This window comes from Colletotrichum gloeosporioides (genome assembly GCF_011800055.1).
Source record: "Colletotrichum gloeosporioides strain Lc1 chromosome Unknown consensus_89, whole genome shotgun sequence".
Lineage (NCBI taxonomy): Eukaryota > Fungi > Ascomycota > Sordariomycetes > Glomerellales > Glomerellaceae > Colletotrichum > Colletotrichum gloeosporioides.
The window spans coordinates 41,908-62,569 of NW_025544734.1; the positions used below are offsets into that span (position 1 = coordinate 41,908).

General features: G+C 53.8%; 10 protein-coding genes across 10 annotated transcripts; 7 read left to right on the top strand and 3 right to left on the bottom strand.

The window, feature by feature from the left end:
• Positions 1-4,352: 4,352 nt before the first annotated feature.
• Positions 4,353-5,390, top strand: GCG54_00010599 (uncharacterized protein; the record flags this gene model as incomplete). Its single annotated transcript, XM_045410519.1, has 1 exon — positions 4,353-5,390. The coding sequence occupies one exon, from the start codon at positions 4,353-4,355 to the stop codon at positions 5,388-5,390; it is 1,038 nt and encodes a 345-aa protein (XP_045258087.1).
• A 280-nt stretch (positions 5,391-5,670) lies between these two features.
• On the bottom strand, positions 5,671-6,738 carry GCG54_00010600 (Homocysteine S-methyltransferase 2; the record flags this gene model as incomplete). Its single annotated transcript, XM_045410520.1, has 1 exon — positions 5,671-6,738. The coding sequence occupies one exon, from the start codon at positions 6,736-6,738 to the stop codon at positions 5,671-5,673; it is 1,068 nt and encodes a 355-aa protein (XP_045258088.1).
• A 2,249-nt stretch (positions 6,739-8,987) lies between these two features.
• Positions 8,988-10,599, top strand: GCG54_00010601 (Monocarboxylate transporter 4; the record flags this gene model as incomplete). Its single annotated transcript, XM_045410521.1, has 5 exons — positions 8,988-9,529; positions 9,585-9,597; positions 9,644-9,885; positions 9,936-10,374; positions 10,432-10,599. Coding segments are annotated over 5 exons (1,404 nt in total), but the record flags the coding sequence as incomplete, so codon positions are not given.
• A 769-nt stretch (positions 10,600-11,368) lies between these two features.
• On the top strand, positions 11,369-11,817 carry GCG54_00010602 (uncharacterized protein; the record flags this gene model as incomplete). Its single annotated transcript, XM_045410522.1, has 2 exons — positions 11,369-11,585; positions 11,642-11,817. The coding sequence occupies 2 exons, from the start codon at positions 11,369-11,371 to the stop codon at positions 11,815-11,817; spliced, it is 393 nt and encodes a 130-aa protein (XP_045258090.1).
• Positions 11,818-12,176: 359 nt separating this feature from the next.
• GCG54_00010603 (Cytochrome P450 monooxygenase gsfF) lies at positions 12,177-13,685 on the bottom strand (the record flags this gene model as incomplete). Its single annotated transcript, XM_045410523.1, has 1 exon — positions 12,177-13,685. The coding sequence occupies one exon, from the start codon at positions 13,683-13,685 to the stop codon at positions 12,177-12,179; it is 1,509 nt and encodes a 502-aa protein (XP_045258091.1).
• Positions 13,686-14,873: 1,188 nt separating this feature from the next.
• On the bottom strand, positions 14,874-16,013 carry GCG54_00010604 (Oxidoreductase swnN; the record flags this gene model as incomplete). The annotated part of the gene is made up of 4 exons (XM_045410524.1): positions 14,874-15,133; positions 15,191-15,543; positions 15,600-15,883; positions 15,909-16,013. 4 exons carry the CDS (start codon positions 16,011-16,013, stop codon positions 14,874-14,876), a joined length of 1,002 nt encoding a protein of 333 aa, XP_045258092.1.
• A 764-nt stretch (positions 16,014-16,777) lies between these two features.
• Positions 16,778-17,089, top strand: GCG54_00010605 (Transcriptional activator protein acu-15; the record flags this gene model as incomplete). The annotated part of the gene is made up of 2 exons (XM_045410525.1): positions 16,778-16,837; positions 16,913-17,089. The coding sequence occupies 2 exons, from the start codon at positions 16,778-16,780 to the stop codon at positions 17,087-17,089; spliced, it is 237 nt and encodes a 78-aa protein (XP_045258093.1).
• A 24-nt stretch (positions 17,090-17,113) lies between these two features.
• Positions 17,114-18,574, top strand: GCG54_00010606 (uncharacterized protein; the record flags this gene model as incomplete). The annotated part of the gene is made up of 1 exon (XM_045410526.1): positions 17,114-18,574. One exon carries the CDS (start codon positions 17,114-17,116, stop codon positions 18,572-18,574), a length of 1,461 nt encoding a protein of 486 aa, XP_045258094.1.
• Positions 18,575-18,655: 81 nt separating this feature from the next.
• Positions 18,656-19,222, top strand: GCG54_00010607 (uncharacterized protein; the record flags this gene model as incomplete). The annotated part of the gene is made up of 2 exons (XM_045410527.1): positions 18,656-18,931; positions 18,983-19,222. 2 exons carry the CDS (start codon positions 18,656-18,658, stop codon positions 19,220-19,222), a joined length of 516 nt encoding a protein of 171 aa, XP_045258095.1.
• Positions 19,223-20,343: 1,121 nt separating this feature from the next.
• Positions 20,344-20,586, top strand: GCG54_00010608 (uncharacterized protein; the record flags this gene model as incomplete). Its single annotated transcript, XM_045410528.1, has 1 exon — positions 20,344-20,586. The coding sequence occupies one exon, from the start codon at positions 20,344-20,346 to the stop codon at positions 20,584-20,586; it is 243 nt and encodes an 80-aa protein (XP_045258096.1).
• Positions 20,587-20,662: the final 76 nt, after the last annotated feature.

Here is a 20,662-nt window from a genome sequence, read left to right on the forward strand (position 1 = left end):
GCGCAAAGGAGGCTCTCCTGTGACTTGCCAGTGACAACCAATCAAGGTTTTGGCGCATCCTGCCCCGTGCTTTTTATTTTTGCTTTATTTCTTTTCGGCCTGCCCTTGCTGCCTCTTGGCTTCTCCCCGAGTCCTGGCTGTGGCTCTTTGGTCGCCCACGCTTCTTCTGCCCTAAGCAATGCGGTAAGAAGCATGGGTGTGTGTACCCCAAGTCGTCAACTGCCTAGGTAACGGACGGGTGGAGGTGGGTGTAGAGTCCACTTGGGGTTCGGGCCTTGGCCCTGTGTCTTGTTTTCTGCTACTGCTGCCGGTTGATGGAAGCGGGTGACACAAGAGAGAGAGAGAGCGCGTGTGAGAGAGGACGGCGGGAGTGAGACTGTGAAAGCGTGTGTGAGTGAGAGAGATTCCGTAGCTCCCCTTACCCTCCTCCACCTCTCTGTACGCCCTAGGGTCGTCCACGCCCCTCCCTCCGGTCCTTCACCTCCTAGCTGCCTCCCACTCTCCAGCCCTGCATCCATCCAGTCTGCATTCAAGGTCCTTTCCAAGCTTGCATTTCGATGGATCAAGCTCCTGCTGCTAGACGAGACGGGTTGAGATCTCGCTGGGCTGGGGGTCTCACGGTCTCGTTGACCTCTTGCGTCCCTGCCGCCCGCTACATGTCACCGCCAGAGTCAAGGGCAGAAGAGAAAAAAAAAAAAAACACGAGACAACCACGACGGCTCTGGTTGGCCAGCACTGCCACAATTTTGTTTCTCTTCCCCAAATCCGTCGTCCAACTCCAGCGGCGGCCGGTCCCTTCGTTCCCAAGAGCTCTGCCATTCTCGCTGAGATTTGGGCGCGTGCAAGTTGCAAAGCAGATGTGGAGAGAGGAGAGGCAGGAGACACAACAGGCTGCCTGTGTCTCGGTTTGCTGCAATGAGTTAGCACCGTCATCCGGGATTTCCCACTTTGAAATCTTGCTCAGGCTCACGAATTGCATCCCCCAATCTGCTGGTTTATTGGCTCCGCTGCTGATTCCCCCAGATCCCAATGGTTCGTGGCATCCATCGCATGTCATGTCAAATCTCCTCGACTTGTTACTGCCTATCGCAGAGAATCTGGTTATTGCTGCCGGCCACTAACTAAGCTATCCATCCGTACCAGCCAACGCTCTTTTGTCCTATTCTCATTGTTCCCTAAATAAACAGCACCAGCTCCCGCCTCCTCTAATTCTCTTTGTGCGGTCGGCACCGAATCTTTCCATCACCGCCTCTTCCCCGAGCAATCCAGACTCGCGCGGCCACCGCTCATTGAAGATTGCACCTCACCCGACTTAGATGGTAGACGTCCGGCGGACGATGGGCATGGATCGCAGTCTCGCAGCCCATCCCGCTTACTCGGCTCTGCTAGCCCGTTCGCCGCTTCGAATCGGCGCCTGCTCCCGCTCACACCTCTTGCTTGCTTGCATCCTTCAACCTGCTTGTTGCTCCTTTCCCCTCCCAAAATCCAGTCTAAGTGATTCAAGGCATCTTACCACGCCGTACTTGTGATTAACGCTCTTCAGGATGGCTGGTAGCAAGACGTCAATGGCCCTCCCCCAATTGGCTCCCACTTATACGTACTCTCACTGCCACAATCCCCCCTCATCTTCAAGCTGGATTCTATTGCCTCGACCTAGGCCTTTTCAAAGGAAAGAGCAGCAGCGCATGCAAGTGGAAGTGCAAAGTGCTGCATCAGCTCCAATCAATCCAAATCACCTCCGCCAGCCAGTCTCTCGGCCGGGGGAACGAACGAACGAACGAACCCACCTTGCCTGTCGGACATACAGCCCTGACGCATACCCGGTCGTCTCCCCGCCCAGGGCAGGGCGCCAGCAGCAACCACAGTCGGCAATTGAACGTCCCAGTCTCTCTTCTGCAGTGCCTCCTTCATGACGATGTGTGAGCCTTTTTCTGCACACACTCACTTTCCCACTCCCACTCTCTCCTACCCGCAAGCAAGCGTTGTTTGAAGTTGAACGACGTTCCGCCCAGAAAAACTAGTGCCGATCTCATCACGCGGCCACTGGGTGGTAGGCGGCCTCCTGGGCTCGCACCCCGGTTCCTGTTCGTTCGCTAGCCTACTCCACGATTGCCCTTGTTCCCCCAACGGCAGCAACAGCTTCAGGTCTCGGGGAGGGTCCTGCACTGCACCCTAAAGTCCCGCATGCCCAGACCGACAACACCTATTGCGACGAAGGGGAGGAGGGAGGAAGCTGCCGGATGGACCTGGACGTGGGTAGGGGTAGGTAGGGTTTTTCCTGACCCCATCTACAGAGTTGTCCATACACGATGAGATTGATTGACGAGCAGCAGAGGAGGGAGATGGCAGCCGAGGGAGCCAATGCTCGCGTGCAGCGCAGAGAGAGGGGGACGGACCCGAGAGGATGAAAGCTCCCCTCCCGCCCAGCCGGCCAGTCGCCTAATCCCCTGCTGACACCCTGCCTAGACGGACGTGGACTGAAGCTGCCCGTCCCGATACATGCCATACCCGCGCACACAGGCATGGGCCTAGGTAGCTAGCTGGGCGGTATTGGCACTGCTATGCGCTGCAATGGAAGAGCAGCAGCGCAATGCGCTGCTGCTGACTCTGATTCTGACTCTCTCCCTTTCTTACCTCACCTTACCCCAAACACACGCACTGGGCTGCGCGTCCGCTGTCGTGTGTAGTTTGCGTACCTACTCTGCCAATGCTGGCGCAGCATCAGCCAGCCAACATTGATGTGCAGAACTGGAGCTTCCAGGCCCGCGAGGAGAAGGTGCTGTCACGTCTGTCAGGAACGAGCTGCAGAAAGCAGAGCGGAAAAATGTACGAATACGTCCATGAGGGGCGTTGGTGCTGCTCCTCTTCCCAATTCAACACCGGCGTACGCCCGCACACACGCCGTGGGCCACGCACACCGTCACTCAATCCCTCACACGCTCACTTGGTCACTCTGTTACTCTGCAAGGCAAATACCGTACAGCCAGTACTGGTAGTCAGTACGTAGTCGCTGGCTGATCATTACTAAGGCAAAAGTCAGTCAGTCGGTCCCCCATTTCCTTTGATGACTTTTCAAAGGTGCCGGGCACCGTAGGTCGGGGTCTGCCGACAAGATGGCTCCGCGCCACGGGGCCACACATCTCTAATTCTGGCCGTCGGTCAGTGCTTTTTCGTCGCTCTTTTTTTTTCCCGCATGGGTAACTGGGCATGGCATCCATCGCCATCGCCGTGGCCTATGCAGTCAGTTCCAGACCAGCCAGAGCTGGGTTTGCCAGCAAAGAAATTCGAACAAGACCAGGCCGGACTGAGAACAGCACAAGACTCGAGTCGGTGCATCCCATCTCATCCCAATGCCACACACGCCAATCCGTCCTTCGTCTTATCGTCGTCTCTTTCGCCTCTCGCTTTTCGCCTGCTTTGCTTCTTACCTGCTCTGTTACGGCACCAACATCCGGTCATCCCATCTTGCTGCATCTCATCCAGCGCCCAGTTTGGTTGACGAGAAAAGCACACAAAAACTCAAAATCCCCTCCTCTTCTTTTCCCTCCCCTGCCTCAAGTGGCGCATTGCACTTGCATATGGAGAGCGCTTGTTTATCCGATCCCCCAGAGGAAGAAGCGGCAACTGCAGCATCAGTCAAAGTCTCGTCTTCGTGCACCGACCGGTTTCCCATCCACTTCTCATACGCTTCCCCCCGTCAGTCTGTCCTGACCTGATACCAAACTTGGTTCTCTCCTTTCAATCTTTTTTCCCGCTAGAATCTTCCATCACCGTTTGTTCGTTTCGTTTTCGTTGTTTCGTTGCTGCCGTCGTCTTGGCTCGACTCGAGCGCCGGTCTCCAACTGAATGACGTCGTTCCCCAAAGGGCCGACTCCGCTACTACTGCTGCTGCGCCTCAATCGACCCAAGACCCCTACAGCAAGCAGCTGCACCAGTCAGTCTACTGCGTCTGTCCTGCGTCGTTTCTGTGGTGCTTCCCAGTCCCAGTCCGGCCAGTAGTCAGTCCAGTCCAAGGTCCCAAGATCCAGTCGCTGCACCGCTTCTCCTCGTCGCCGCCGCCCTCCTCCTCCTCTTCCTGCCCCTCGGAGTAAAATTTCGCCCTCCGCACGCACGCTGCTTGGTGGTGGTGCTGCTGTTGCTGCTGCCCAGAGGTCCACGGGTTTCTTGGGTCGCAGTCGTGTCCGTCGTTCGCCCGTCGTTTGGGTTTTTGGGGTCGGGGCCCCCCTCTCTGTGCGACACTCTCTCTCACCTCCCGCCGGCGTCCGTCGACTAGAGTTTGCGTGCACTCTCACCACCCACTACCAACAGAGTCGGCAATCAGCAACACAACAAAACCCAATTCCTCCCACACAATGGCCGTCGGTTTGCTGAGTATTCCGAGGGAAATTCGGGACTTGATTCTCGACCAAGTCATATTCTTGCCCGACCGCGAGCCTCCAAAGAACCCTTCCGTCAGCCAGGGCCGGAAAAGGCGCGAGTACAAGGGTAAAGGTTTTTTTGATGGCCACGACATTTGGGTAGAGAAGCAGCAGCAACGCACACCACCCGCCGGCACGCCCAACACCGCTATCTTCCTCGTTAATCAACAATTGCACGATGAAGCCAAGTCCCTGCTTGCGTCAAAAGGAACCCATTACCGTTTGGACGTCATGTATGTCAAGGAATGTGGCTTGTGGCCGACTTGGCTTGCCGTGCCAAGAACGACCCGCCATGCCGACAGCGTAAACGTTCAGTTCCGCATTTTCGATCCGCCAAAGGATGTCGACCCCGACTGGAAGAACGAAGAGCAGTTCCGCGGCGGCGACGGCGGCCCGCCATTTATCGTCTGGAATTTTTACGCCATGCTGTCTGGCTACCTGCGATACGGCCCGACCGCCTTTAGCAGTATCGTCGCCGACCCGTCAAACTTCACCATCAAGAAGCTCGTGATAGACGTGGTCGCCCCACCCGCCAACGAGAAGCATGACCGCCTCGTGCCGGGAGGCACACGTCGCGCCATCGACCTGTTTGAGGGCTTCACTCATATGGTCATGGACGCAGAGAAGCGCGAGAGGCGCGGGATCACTTGGCCCCGCCCATCCGAAGGCAAAGAACACCTCATTCCGGCTGAGAAGCTGGCTTTCTTCATGTGCAGCCAGATTGGCGGCCTTCTCTCCATGTATCGTGACTGGGGCGAGTACGGCGCTGCCCTGTACGAGGGCATCGGCAGTATCCAGATCCGAGTCAACGGCGAGCTGCGCCGCGAGTTCGACATGGACGAGATGCTTGCCAGGTTACCAATTCAGCCCATCACGGCGTGGAATGAAAAGGAACAACAAAAGAGACAGAGGCGCTTCGACGAATGGAAGGCCCACGCGACTGCGATAAGACAAAGTTGGAAGAAAGCGTGATGGAGAGAAGAGAGTTGGGGCAATAATGACTTGATGAATTTTTGCTTTGGCCGTACAGGCCTCGGAGGGAGATGACTCCCTCCCTCCATTGCATTGGGCGGCGATACCACCGGATAAAAGGGTCCTTTCTTGGGACGGTTTTCCTTTTGGTGCATGGTACATGGGGACCAACGAGGTCGGATATGCGGACGGTCTCGGAGCGGGAGGGGTTCGGTACGGATACGGCGCCGGGGACTGAAAGCCGGGACTGCGGGACCGGGGTAATGATGCTCTTCCTATATTACCGAGATAGGCCTTCCACCGTAGCCCGGAGCCTGGCGATATCAGCGTGGCTTGCTTTGCAGCACCCGCCCACAACGATTTGCTTCCAAATACCACGAGATTGAGCATTTGCGACGACCTCTGTGAGCTGTGCTTCCCATGATGTCTTGGGGTGATGAGATCCCTCTGGGAGTTCCCATTTCTGAGTAGCGGTGTTGTAGACCTCCCCGTTGGTGCCGTCCGGGTAGAGAATCAGGGCCGGTGCTTCAGCAACGACGCCGTCTGTGATGAGCTCCTGAACAGCCGACTCGTAGCTCTTAACAAGGGACTCCAGCTTCCAGACCTTGGTGCAGTTGATGCCGATACCCCACGGGCGACATGCAGCGACCTCGGGGCTGAGCATGGCTGCCACAGCCTCCTTGATGGATGATCCGTCGGGCAGGCGCTCATCATCACCGGGGAACAGCGATGCGATCCAGAACGGGAGTGCAGAGTCGGTGGTCAGGACACCGGTCTTGTCCAGAGCTTGCCTGATGGCCTTGATCTCGTCGACGCGGGGAATGGTCTCAATGGCAATGTAGCCGACAGGCGATGCGAAAGCGCCAGCCTTGTTGAAGAGCTGCAGGCGCTCAAAATGCCAGTCGCGTAGCTTCTCAAGTGAGTCGTGGTCCTCGTCATAGGCGCCGCTGTACTCTTGGCCTGGAATCATACATGCGCCGTAGGGACCAATACTGAGAGCGGTCTTGGCACCATTTGCGCATCCGGCGTCATGGGCGATGCGGACAGCGTCCTTGATAAAGTTGCCAATGGTGGCTCGGTCAATGCCATTGGGGTGCTCGGGGGTGCGTGTATTTGCGAAACCATGGATGGACAGCTGGTAGGTGGCAGTAAGGATGATGTCTACGGGGACATGGCCAAAGTCCTTCTGACAAGCAAGCAGCGTATCCTGGCCGTCGACAAGCAGATGAGTAGACCAGAGAGGGGTTGTGGCCGAGTTAAACTTGAGGCCGTACTTGTCCTCGAGTGATGTGCCGAGCCCTCCGTCGAGGATAAGGACCCTGGATTCGGCCTCAGTCGCGTCGGCCATTTTTTTGCGATCCGCGTCGAAGTTTAAATAAAATGCGACTGACTGACTCTCTCTCTCTCTCTCTTGTCCAAGTACAGGTGTAATAAGCAACGTCGGATTCGGGCAAGGCAGGAAAGCAAACAAGAATAAAATAGCCTCGAGGAGTCCCTGACTGATCTGGTCTGGTCTGGTCCGGGGAAGTAGCAGCAGAAGGGGTGTCGACGTCGTGTCTTGGGGCTTGGGGGATTTCTTGGGTCTTGGTCTTTCTTGAGAGGGACCTCGTCGGGGTCGGGGCTTGGAAGGGGGGGAGGCGGACGGGAAGCCTGGGCAGGGAGCGGGCTTGGAAGGGTTCCACCCTGGAGAAAAATTTGGGAAAGCATTACGACGACTCTGGCTGACTAAGACGCTTTTTTGGCTGTTGCCAAGAACAACCGGCAGGAACTTCCGCGAAAGTGCAGCGATGCCTCCTTCCTGCCCTTCAGCTCTTGGCGCAGTCTCGCAGTCTCGCAGTCTCGCACTCAGAGCACACTGCAGTCCAGTTGCGAATGGGGAAGGAGTACGTCACACAATAGTTACCTGCCTTCCTTCCACCCCTCGTGCCTTCCTCGTATGTAGCCTCAACCATAACCATTACGTTGTGTGGAAAGGTACTCCTGTCTGTACCTACCACCTACCCAAAGATGCATCACGACTTCCATTGCTCTTTCTTTTCTCAGAAATGTCACTTGCTTTACCAACACTGAGCAGGCAGTGACGATGAGCCTTTCCTCCCTCCCTCTTTCCAATAAATGCTGCTGCACCAACGCACCTTCCTTCGGTCTCGGCATCCCTCGCCGGCGGCCTCTTCTTTTGCCAAGACCCGACCTGCGGCCATCCCATCAAAGGGGGGTGGAGGGGGCCTCAATTTCAATCACTTTCTCACACCCAAAATGACACAGCTAACCTCACCAAAAACTTGCCTCAATCCAATCTTGTCGCAACAAAATATTACAATCAGGAAAACCTCACGCCGTCCCTGTACCAAAATGCAAAATAAACTTCTGTCATCTCATGTTGGAGGGGCGGGAGAAGATTCTACCCCGCGTACTACGCAATACTAGCACAGGAAGCATTGCGCTACCAAGAATGAGCCTCTCTCATCTTTCCGTCAAATTCTTCCAAGAACTTCACGTTGATGCTTCTCCCAGTTTGCGATCCAGACGCGAGCCGGAGAGAGACATACTTACCACTTACCAGTCACAACCTTGCCTCCAATGGCGGGGGTTAAGCTTATTCATTGGATGTGCACGGCACGCGCGGCAGCTCCAGTCCCTCTAGAACAACACTGAATGCCCCTCTTCTAATGACGACTGGCACGGGGAATCGAGATCACCCCAGACCAGCACTTGTAGAGTTGCCATGTGTCATGGCTTCATGCCGTATGTCGCGGATGACTTTTGCGAGAACAGCACCTCTCAAGCAGCCATCTGGACACATTATTTCCATGTTCCTCGTCCTGATCTCTGCTACCCTTGCGGAACATGGACACGGCAGGCGTCTTTCTCATCCAGATGGAGCGCGTATCGCGCCAGCTCTCGGGAGTGCTTGCCGAATGGCCCACCTTCCCATCATTGCTTGACAAGTACCCGCGTATTCAGCTACCAACTCCACCAACTGAATTCCAGAGTATTCAATCCATCCCACATGAACCAACACGAACAACACTTTTCGCTGAGCCACAACTGTAGTAATCATGCCTTATGAGGCGCTCGTGCTCCGCGGGCTCAGTTGCAGTCGCCTTAGCTTCCGACGCCGCCACGCGCCGAAAACAAGGGTCTCAGAGTCCGCCCGCCGCCCGCTGTGCGTGCACAACGGGATCCATACATGCACCGATGTAACATCGTTTAACTTTAACCGCCAGCGAAGCTGAAGAACCCCACCAAAATATTCGCTCTGATCTTTGCTGGCTGGCGACGAATGATGAGCTTTTCGTCCACCTCTTGGCGGAATGTCATTCTTCCGGCCTCGCTGACCCCCAGGACCCGCCGAAGAAGACATATTCGGAGCCGGGCGGGCCACGGCGAAGCGTCCGGCCCCTCCGCCGAGCCGGGAGCTACTACAAAGTTTAGCGGAGCTTGTCAGCAGAAGGGCGCGCTGGGCGTCGGTGGGGCCATACAGGTTTCCCTCGGCGACGACTCACTGCCCCTGATGACCTTTCGTCAAAAACAATCCTTTTCCGACATTCAGTCAATACTGACTCTGCGTCGTCACAAGTGAAGCGTCAGCATTAGTTTTCAGAGTTTTCAGAAGACGAACGAGCCATGTCGACAACCACAGCGACCGCAACAGCGTCCGCGTCTACGTCCGGCATCGAACTGACGCCCCTTCCACCTCAAATCAACCAAAAATCTCCCGGTGCAAGTATCTCTCAAACGGACGACGATAGCAGCGATGATCCGGTTCTTCAAGCCTCACGTCTTGCAGATTCCTCGGTCCCGGAAGGCGGCTACGGCTGGGTCGTGGTGACGGGCTGCTTCGTCATTGCGTGGTGGATCATCGGTACATCGTATTCCTGGGGTGTCATTCAAAGCGCTCTCGTTGACGACGGTCTCGCCACGCCCGCCGTGCTCTCTTTCGTCGGATCGCTGGCAGCAGCCCTGATCTCGGCAATGGCCATCATCAACTCGCGCGTTATGCGTCGCTTCGGGCCGCGAAGGGTGGGTTTGCTGGGAATCGCGTTGATTGGGCTGAGTGAGATTCTCAGCAGCTTTGCTGTCAAGAACGTCGGGGCGCTCTTTGCTACCAGTGGCTTTATGATGGGATTAGGCATGAGGTAAGGATGTTCCCGGTTCTGACCAGGCCATCGGTAATGCTGACATATCTCCCAGCTTGTGCTTTTCGGTGAGTGGTGATCTTCCATAGGTATGAACACATCTGACACTTGTAGATTGTCTCTACGATCCCAGCGCAATACTTCAGCCGAAAGCGTGGCCTGGCAAATGGCATCGTCTTCGCTGGTGGCGGCCTCGGCGGTGCTGTCAACAGCTTTGCCCTGGATGCACTCCTCAACCACCTGGGTCCGGCCTGGGCATACCGTGTTCTTGCTCTTGTCACCTTGGCCACCGGTCTTCCGGCTGCATGGATCATCAAGGAGCGGATTCCGATCAGGAGCTCCGGGTTCGTTGAGTGGTAGGTCTGCAAAAGGCAGTCCAAATGCTCTTGCTAACACGGTTCCTAAGGCGCCTCTTCAAGTCCTTCACCTTCCTGATCATCTTCCTTGCTGGAGCTGTGGGCACATTCCCTCTCTTCGTGCCGCCATTCTTTCTGCCACTCTACTCCAAATCCATCGGCCTCTCGTCCTCAACAGGAGCCGGCCTCGTTGCAGGCTTCAACTTCTCCTCGGCCATAGGACGCATCTGTTGTGGCGTTCTTTGCGACCACTTCGGCGCCCTTAACGTGTTGTTTGCGTCACTGTTCTTGTCGGCTGTTAGCGTCCTCGCCATCTGGCCCGTTTCAACGACATTAGGGCCCATGATTTTGTTCGTCATTGTCAACGGCATCTCCAACGGTGGCTTCTTCTCGACCATGCCCACCGTCGTTGGTAATGTGTTCGGATCCGCCCGAGTATCAGTCGCGATGAGCATGATTGTGACAGGTTGGGCCGGCGGTTATCTCATGGTGAGTTTCTTTGCATCCTGCAGATGAAGGTTTGTCGCGGCTAACCAAGTCGCATAGGGTGCGCCCATTGCTGGCTATCTCCTCGAGGCGTATGGAGGTGAGGATAATGGCCTGCAAGCCTACCGTCCTGCCATGTTCTACGCTGGATCATTATCGCTTGCATCAGCTGGGCTGATTGCCATGGTGCGCTTGCGGATGAATAGAAAGATCTTAGCCAAGTTGTAAGGGATTGAGACGAGTCGACAGAGATAACCCCCGTCGTTCTCGCAATGTATCCAAGAGAGACTGGTAAAAGTGAAAGACATGTATGATAAGATAGAAGATGGCCTCCAGGGCGGTGGAACTGTGAGTCTGGAGACCGAAGACCGGCCGGCGGTCTGTAGATCAAGGGAAGTTGCGTCGGTGTAACTGACGCCACTGAAGACTTACTAAAGTTCCTCCCATCTCAGTTCACGAACTCGTACCTATGCTGGGCGCCAAGCTGTGCAGATGATTCAACCGTGATCGGCTTTCCCATGTTTCCGTCTCACTGCAGCCCTACCCCCCACTCGATCTACCGTGGCATTGCATCCTCCGCGCCGCTGCTGCCTGGACGGCCCCACCTCGCCCTGCAGCTCCCCGATCAGCCCCGGACCCCCGCCGATAGCTACGGAAGATGTCCCTGTTCAATGGTCTCGCTAAATACAATTCAGCTTAGTCCATTGGTGCATGTCTGACTCACGCCGGCCTGGTCCTCTCGATCTGCACGTGCCGACGCGGTGCATTCGCGCGCTCTCTCTCAGCTCGACACGGAGATTGCCATATCCGACGCGGTCTCTCCCTAGCTGAACGCCTTTGACGCCATTGGGGTACATATTACCCCGCCAGTCTCCCTACCGCCGAGACAAACATCACCACCTCAACTGCTTGAGTATCACGTTCTTCAATCACCCACCATCAATAGCTTCATCTCCTGAGCCCTTTCTGTCTGTCTTTGACGATAATAACCGCAAACATGTCCATCGATCACGTCGGCCTTTACGTCCCCGCCAGCATCTACAAGGAGACTGTGCAATGGTACCTCACCGCTCTTGAGCCAATTGGCTTCAAGAAGTTTGTCGAGCCAAACGAATACGCCTGCGGTCTCGGCATTCATTCTCCAGACTTCTGGATTGCGTCTCACAAGGCTGAAAGGGCCAATATCCCCCTCCACATCGGCTTCAAAGCGGAGAGTAAGTTTTGCATTCTGCAATGTTTAGACTGTGTATCTAATCTTTGATGGATACAGACCGCAAGGTTATTGACGAATTCCACAAGGCTGCGCTCGAAGCCGGCGGCAAGGATAACGGCGCTCCGGGTCTTCGACCTCAATACCACCCGAACTACTACGGCGCTTTCGTAATCGATCCTGCGGGAAATAACGTTGAGGTTGTCTGCCACAAGCCGGAAGTCATTGACGAGTAAAGAGCAAATGATTCAAGATCTGAATGAAGGGACATGACGAATCACGACGCATGGGGACGACGAAAGGGGCACGGTCTCTCGTAGAGATATTTTTGTTGATATTCGAACACTTGGGCCAGAAAGCAAGGATGCAGTGACACATTTGTTATCTGTGGATCTGTGTCTTCGGCGTCGAGAGACGACTGCCACATATCATCATGAAGGGTGCGAAAGAAAGTCCGGGCTAGTAATTCATCTAGTCTGGAAAATCCACTCAGTTTTCTGTCACAGACTCAAATTTTGCTATCATTTCGGCACGTGAAACGCGCACAGTTGAGTGCAGATACAGGGTTCAGTATTGCTCAGGACTTCAAACTAGCTCAGCCCACCCATGTGTTGATAACGTGAGAATACCGAGGGGTGAAGATGAGAAAGCATTCATCATATCGCGATCGGAACCCGTTTGCTTCGAAAGGTGTCATCGACTCCGGGGTTGTCTCGGGAGCAACTGTGATCTTGTACTCCCGCAAGACCGCTGCGAGAATCAGACGCATCTGATAGGTCGCCATATTCCCACCCGGGCAGCGTCGAGCGCCCACGCCAAAAGGTGCCGTAAGCCGTCGTCGCTCGATGAGGTTTTCTTCCTCCAGCCAGCGTGTCGGGTCAAAGACGTCGTAATTGGGAAACAAGTCAGGTCTCTGTCGGCTCATAGACAGGGACTGAGTGGTAACAACCGTGCCCTCTGGGATATAATAACCAAGAACATCGATCCCTCCCTTGGGGACAACTCGACTGCCGGTCAGGGCTACAGGAGGTCGGAAGCGGAGGCCCTCAGTGACGCACGCCCCGAGAAGCTTGAGGCTGTCAAGGTTGTCGTTGTTATGCTGGGTGTTGATTTCCTCGACTACGCTGTCTTGAAGGCTGGTGTTCTTTGCAAGCTCGTAGAAGATGAATGCCAGAGCGGACGATGTGGTCTCGGTAGCAGCGAGGATTTGGCCTGCCATCTCGGCGCTTATCTCGTCGTGAGACCAGTTGATTCCCTTCTCCTGCTTCTCCATGAGAAGCTGGTAGACAGTCGGAATTTCGTCGCGATCGACAGGATCAACCTTCTCGGCTTCCTTGCAAATTTGCGAGCCCAGTTCGAATAGCCTGTCGCTTGATTCGACGCGAAACTTTGGATGAGCAATCGGGGTAAATCTCAGCCATTCGAAAAGCCAATTCGGCAGACACAAGCGCCAGACGACGAGAAAGTTGTATTCTCCGACAGTATGAGGGAAGTCGCCTGGGTCGATCTTTGCTTGGGAACCGGCCATGACAACCTGGGAGTTGAGCAGAGTCGCAACACGGAGATGGTATACAATGTCCTCGGACCTTTCGCCTTTGGAACTGCCCAGATTGCGGACCATCCTGTTGACATTATCCTCAAAGATAGGATGCCAGTACTTCATTGCCTTGGTTGTAGTAGCAACCATGACGGGCCGACGACGTTCGCGTGCGATGCTGTTCTGAGGGTACGTGACTGTCCACTCATGGCCTCCAATACGCAGAGCTCGGATGGCGCGGGGGGCAGTGTCGAGATCTTGTCTGGCGAAGACGGCTTGAAGAGATGGAGAATCATTGACGAGGACCATGTTGGGGCTGATGCGCACTACAGGACCATACTGCCTGAGGAGGTCGTCGGCGGTGAATGAAAGCTTGCCGTGCCATCGTTGCCAACGAATCCAGAGAGAGCTTGCTGCAGGAAACCAGGGGCCTGGAACTCTCTTGAGGGCGTGAAACTTGGAAGAGTACACCATCTTGCCAGCTTCCAGCAAGATGAAAAAGGCGAGGCATGCCAGCAAAGCATATAAAGAGCCGAAGCTCGACGAGATGATCAAAGTCTCAAGCATCTTGTCGAAACTAGTCGATAGGATGTTTGGCGAGCAAACGAAGCAATTTGAAAGCGGTTCTCTTTCCTCTCTACAAACACAGAGGGGTTTTTGGTCTTTATGAAGTCTGGCCTCCTCCATCTTTGAGACGACTATTACCGGGGTCAGAGCCAGACAGAAAGCAGCTAGAACGTATCAGATGTTGATTCTCGTAGAGTACATTTTCCGAGATTGCAAGGTTCCCTCTTGCAGGGAGATGCTCGTCAGTTTCCCACCCCGCATGGGCTACCCCCGCCAATCCATCGTCCAGACTGCAATATTTAGACGGATCCATGAATTTGCAGGCTGTCAGGAAAGCTTGTAGCAGAAACTGGCAGAACTCTCCAAAGCGTCGGGTTGAAGGTAGTGTTGCAGGCCACAACGACGATGTCTGATCTCATTTTGACAGATAGACACCGATAATCATCATGGAGAGACTCCTTGTGTCTTAGAAAGCGTCTTTGGTGTGACTGCGTTTTCCTATCGCCAGAGACGTGTGTACCCACGAAGAAAGCTTAAATGCCATTGGAACTACCTTGCACCTAGCTCACATAGCGCGACAGCGACCCCACGAATTTCCATATTCTTACCAAACCCCGAGTGCTTTGCTTCCAAGGTCTTGAACCAATTTAAATAGAGTTTCCGGGGTGTTTGCAAGGCCTATTACGGCCATTCTTTTACACAATGCGCCGCGTAGTCTCGTCCGCGGATGTTTCGCGGGGCCTTTGAGTGGCCGGGGAGACTCGCTTCCGCAACACAATCTAAATAGGCGAGCGAGTTACGTCGCCAGCGAGTCAGAGTACTCCAAAAGACACGCAACTCGGTCGCTTGCTTTTCACGTGAATATACGCACTATTTTCCAGTGTGACGGAAGGTAAAGTTGAACGATGGTAAGCCCGTAGAGATCAATATCTACGTGATGATTACAGCGGCAGGGTTTTAGGCATTGGATGGCAGGTCAGCTTGTGATCTGCACGAGCAAAGTCGATGTAGCAGGTGACTCCGTGGAACCTTCATGAGTCTTTCGCGGCAGTTCACGGGGGCGAGCTTCGAATAAACATGGATCTGCATGAGACTGTTTTACTCATATCCCGGCTGATGGCCATAAAATTTGTTTTATGGACCAATCGATGTCTAACACTTAGAACGCTCCCTTCTCGTCGTTTCTACTCAGGCCTTCTTCCAGGCTTTGTCAAAGATCTCCTTCACCTTCCATGCCTTGATCTCTGGGAAGAGCTCGTTCAGAGTCTTCTTTCCAGACGGGGGAATATCAAAGGTGCCATTCTCAAACCACCATCCAAATGTTCCAGCGAGCGCCTGATACGCCTCCTTGGGAAAGAAGGGGTAAGCTGGGATCTGTCCCGGAAGCTCTGTCGTCTGACCAGCCTTGAGCTTTTCGGCACTGTCGTAAGCGACGTTGAATTTTGTGCCTATGGTTTGATCTGTGAGTAAACTCTGCAGTAATCCTTTACTATTGGAACACTTACCCTTGGCATCTTCAGCAAGCTTCAGGAACTCATTCCAAGTCACCTTGTCTCCTACGATATAAAGATCGTTGTCCCACTTCTTCAAGTCCAGAGCAGCCGCCACAAATTTGGCGACGTCTCTCGTGTGAGTGAACGCCGAAGGGACATTTCCTGATCCGGGAATGGCTGCAGAGACATTGGGAATGTCGATGAAAAGAGTGAACGGTGTCATGTTCGACTTCTCTGCTTGAAGAGCCCAGTAATCGAGGAAGAAACCATTGTGAACGACAGCATACTCTAGGTCCTTCGTTTCGTTCTCCAAAAAGGCCCGAGCCTTGAGCTTGTTAGGAACTGACCCCAACTCTTTGATTTGACTTTCTGGATGTTAGCTGTTATCTTCAACAACAACTATGGGGGATTAAACACAGACCTCTCGTTATGGGGGATACCCCAGCCACTAGAAATAATTCTCTTGGTTGTCTTTGAAGCATCCGCAGCACGGATAAGCTCGATTTCCTGCGGCACTTGTCCCGGCGGAGGCATCATGTTGATTGCCGAGATGACGGTGTGCACGTTGTTATCTTCGAGGGCCTTAGTGGTGGCTTCGACATTTGCGTAATCGACAACAATTATTGAAGCACCAACTTCCTTCTCCAAGTCGGTGTTGGCCTTGGCCTCTGTCAGCATCTCCTTTACACCAAAGAGACTGCAACACTCAAGACTGTTCGGGCATGCTTACCTTTCTGGCCAAGATTTTAACATCATGTTTACCAGTAGCCACAATGGCCTCGACGATAGTTCGTCCAACGTTTCCGGTTCCACCGGCAACTGCGATAATAGACATTTTGATGATTTGGAGAATGTGTTGTAGAAATTGTGAATTAAAAAGAGAGTGAACTGATCGCTGTTCTAGTCGCTTGTTACTTTGTTTTATTAACTGTGTTGGTTCAGGCCTTGCCTGAGGGGTCTGTTGTCTAAATAGTCAAACTGGTGCAGCCTCAAACTCAATACAATTGATTCCGCACGTCGGGCGGAGTCTTTTGCCTGGATGCTATCAGCTAATCCATGGTATTGAATGCGCCATCGCAATGCAACTGTCTTGGCAACTAACAACATGGTGAAAGTCCGCCAGCAATGCGTTCGGTAACAAATTACTTCCGCCAACGCTCAAGCCGGCGGGCGGAGCAGACAGGGCAGGAAAGGAGCGCTATTCCACGTGGGATAGATTGATTTCGGGAAGTTCCTTCGGCGGCACCGTTGCTAACTTACCTAAGGTGGTCATGACTCGGATCCAAAATGCTTCCGGTTCTTACGTGACCGGGCCAATCATGAAACTACTTCCTCTCAACGTCCCTCGAATGCTAACCTCCGTTAGGAGTGCCCTCGAATTTTGCCCAGTTCTGCTTCCGCCGACTTGTTGAGATTTCCAATTCGCGTAGCGGGCTTCCGGCATCTTTCCGCGTCCGAAAGCACCACGGACTCAGCACATCGCCGACGGGCCGGGAAAGTGGGTCTCTGTCATCCGGCACATCGGACGCGTTCCCGTGTAACAGCTTTCGAAACTCGGAGAGCGGCTTCACGTAGTGACGCTAGTAGTTGTCGGCCGCCATGGACACTGCATCTGTCCTGGACAGCCGGGCACGAGACAAGGCTGCACGCATTGGACAGGTATGCGCCACTCTTTGTGGTGGCACGCAGGCGTCTTATGTTGTTTGTTCATATCAGCTGACCACCTGATATTAGGCCTGTCTAAGATGTCAGTCGAAGAAGATCAAGTGTGATGGGAAACAACCATCATGTACTCCATGCACTAATCGCAGTCATGATTGCCAGTATCAGCAGGTGCAAAGGCGGCGTGGCCCCGGCCGAAGGTACGTTGCAGCGTTGCTTCGAAATTTAATATTCGCATACCTCAAGTAAGATTCTGACTGAATGATAAGCAAAATGTACATCCAGGCTCTTGAGGAGCGTCTTTCCAAGATGGAAGCAGTCCTTAATCAAGCTGGATTGCCTCGGCCTGGTGCGCCGCCCACCAGGGTGTCGCCATCCGAGACTGATGCTGCGTCCGTCTCGGTGGCTCCCGCGCCACCTGTTTTTCCAAGCGCAACTGCGGCGCCTAGTCAAGCGGGTACATCTCGAGTAGATGCTTTGCAAAGTTCCTTCAATCAAATGTCGACGGACCATGCGATGATTGACGGAACCGACTCCAATGATTCATCCGATCAACCTACGCCAAAACCAGCTGCAACTCAACATGTTCCCGACCCACCGAACCCGTTGGGACCAAAAATGCCAGTCTTCGCAGTCATTGCGAGCAGAATTAAGGAAGTTAACTCCGCGTCGTATTGTTCCACGTTCAACAGACAGGTCTTTACTCCACGTCTCGATCGAGAAGAGGCTATCACGATGCTGATGCCCCTTTATGACGACGTGATAAGCAACTACCCACTTCTCAACTTTCACTACTTTGTGAATCGATTTGAAACTGTTCCGAATGCAGAGGATTCGTTCAACAGTACTTCAGGCTGGGCGTATATGAACGCGGTCATCGCCGTTGGGACCCGGTGGAAGACGATCAACAGCGCGTTCCAGGAAGTATGCCAACTGGCATGGCCATTTTTGAAGAATGCTTTCTCAGTCCTCACGGAACTAATGGTCAAAGGTGATGATCTTCTGTCGGTTCAGGCCATTGTGGCAATGGCTGTTTTCATGCAGGGAACGACTTGCTCAAGGACGGCAGCTCTACTTTCATCTGATGCGGTAAGGTTATCGCAGAACATCGGACTTCATAGGCAGCCCTGCACCATGATGTCGATGTGTATGCAGGATGTGGAAGCACGCAGTCGAGTATTCTGGGCTGCATACATTCTTGACAAGGAAATGGGTCTCAATCACGGTCTGGACTCGATCCAAGATGATGATGACATTGAGACGGAATTGCCGACAGGATTAGGAGAGGGTGTGGACATACTCAACTTGCGTGCCAAACTCGCCATGGTAGAATCCTCCATCAGACGGCGACTTTACACAGCCAAAGGACTGCGACTTAACGACGATGATGTAGTCAAGGCCATCATAGATCTTGATGCTCTGCTCGAAGAGTGGAGGTCTAGTTTACCAGCAGATCTCCAACCCACATACGACTCCCCTAAATCTGGTCAAGACTTTGCGCCGGACGTCTTGAATCTACAACTGGCCTTTTACCGCTGCACACTTATGGTGCACTGGGCAGCGAGGCGACACAGCCAGTTCAAGACTGTGGCCGTTCTCTTGGGAACGCCAGCAGGCTTCGAGATGCCCTACATCCAGCTTTCGTTCTCCCAGAAACGATGCCGAACAGCTGCCCACGCGACCTTAGGACTGTTCAGAACGATCTCGACACCGCAATACTCAGATCTCTGGTAGGACTCCGAATGTTATTCGAGCGAGACAAATCTCTGATGTCAATTTGTTAGGCGAATCTTGTGCTATCCTCTGTGCGCAAGCATGACTCTTCTCACAGATGTACTTGAGAACCCTGGTTCCCCTCGCGCGCGCAGCGATCTCGGGGCTACAAGATCATTCGCTGGTTTCCTACAGAGATTCGAGAAGACAGAAGGATGCGACTTGAAGCGCGTGCTGACCGCGTGTGCCATGCTGCAAAGGACAGTGCAATACGCAGTGGATGATGCTCAGAACACCATGCGTGCCCAGAATCTGGTGGGCGGCACTGGTGGCGGTATCTCATTGATACCGGGGTTTGCGTTGAACGAAGACGCGCAGGTAAGACATCGCCCTGCAGTGAATACCGAGCACTATCTAATTCTGTTTCAGGCTTTGCAGTCGCTACTCGGTGCGACAACACACCCGATGTATCTGGTGCAAGGACTCATGGGAAATCTACCAAACCGAGACCAGAGTCTTACTGTAAGACTGGCTCACCTGCTCGGAACTCCCTTTGAAGGAGGCAAGCCAGGTAGCCCGCTTGGGTCTCAGCCGCTTCAGCCGGAGACGTACGGCTTCGGCTTTGGGCAAGGGCAAGCTGGTAACGACCCGACGGCGAATTGGTCTTGAAAATAACGCCATAATTGAAGGAGGATTTAAAGGACGTCAAACAAGCCTTGAGTTCAGTGTTATTCAACCTCGGAAAATGGAGGTGATGTTAGTACATATTCGCCCGCGAGGGAGGCAGCCGTTCCTCGGCGCTGAGACATTCCTGCAGCATAAGCGCTGTTCTACGCAAGGGGATGAGTCGAACTGATTTGTTCCAAATGAGGGCTGCCTGATGTCGAATAGGAAATGAGCCAAGCTGGAGCGAGCTTCATTTGGGTGTGCGGCGGATGTGTGCCACGCTCCTCTGCGGCAAAGTCGGCCTGGGCTACACAGACAGCCCAAGAAAATTGCCGGATACCTCCATACAAGTAAATGAGTGAACATAATGATGGATAGACAAAATCTAATATAAAATCTCAACAACGTAAACAACAGTAGCAAAGGTAGTACGTTGGGTGTGAAGTATAAAGCTTAGTTCGACAGATCCAGTTGGGCATTTTGGTAGCGCTTGTTCCAGAGCTGTGTTCCATTCCACCTCAGCCAAGTAAAGCCAAGATGTTCACATTAGCACCGATCTCCCCATGCGCTCACACGAGCTGTTCCGCCAAGTTCCGCGTTGCCGGTATCCGCCATTGCTCCCGGAGACAGGGGGCGGAAATCTTTGCTTTACTGTTTCCGCCCCTTCCCCATCGTCAATTAGTAGTCACTTGCAAGTCCAGTCCGGGACGAAGGACATGGCTTGGGCAAGTATCACCGCCCTATCAGAGGCGAGATCCCAATCGCACACGCAATGTCTTCGCCCGGCTTAGCTGTCTTACGCCCAACTGCAGGGGAAGAAGTCGGCTGGGCGCTCATGACCACCACGTCGATGATGACCTTGTCGAAGGAGCGGATTCGTGTAAGCGACGACACATGGCAAAATGTGGCCGTAAGCCCCAGATCGTTCTCTGAGACGATACGGACGGCTCTTGGATCAATAAAGTTGAGCTGGTTCCGCCCGCGCGCAAGTCACCTGGATTGGATCCTGCGCAGCACTTCTCCTTCGTTCGTTTCCCAATGAATTGATGCTAAGCCCAAGAAGTCCATAGATTTTAGGCGTCCTCTCATTATCATTCTTTTATCCAACATCTGCTGTTAAGGGAATGGCGGTAGGCTTCACTCCTTGGGCTACAAAGCCACACTCGCCCCTATACAGCAAGATCTACGCAGATGACCTTGAGGCACCTCCGTCGCCGGGGTTTCGAACGAGAAAGCCTTCGAGATGGCTTCATCGCTTGTCGCCGAAAGCCATGCTTGGGCTCGTAGCTTCTGTTTTTATATTCTCCTGTCTTGTGGTTACAGCTGTGAGTCCATGCTCTGGTTCCATCAACCTTAATCTTAGCTGACAACGCACGCAACAGAGTCATGAGAACATATCTGCCTCAAAGCCTCCGTCGAACCACACTGACATAGCACCAATAC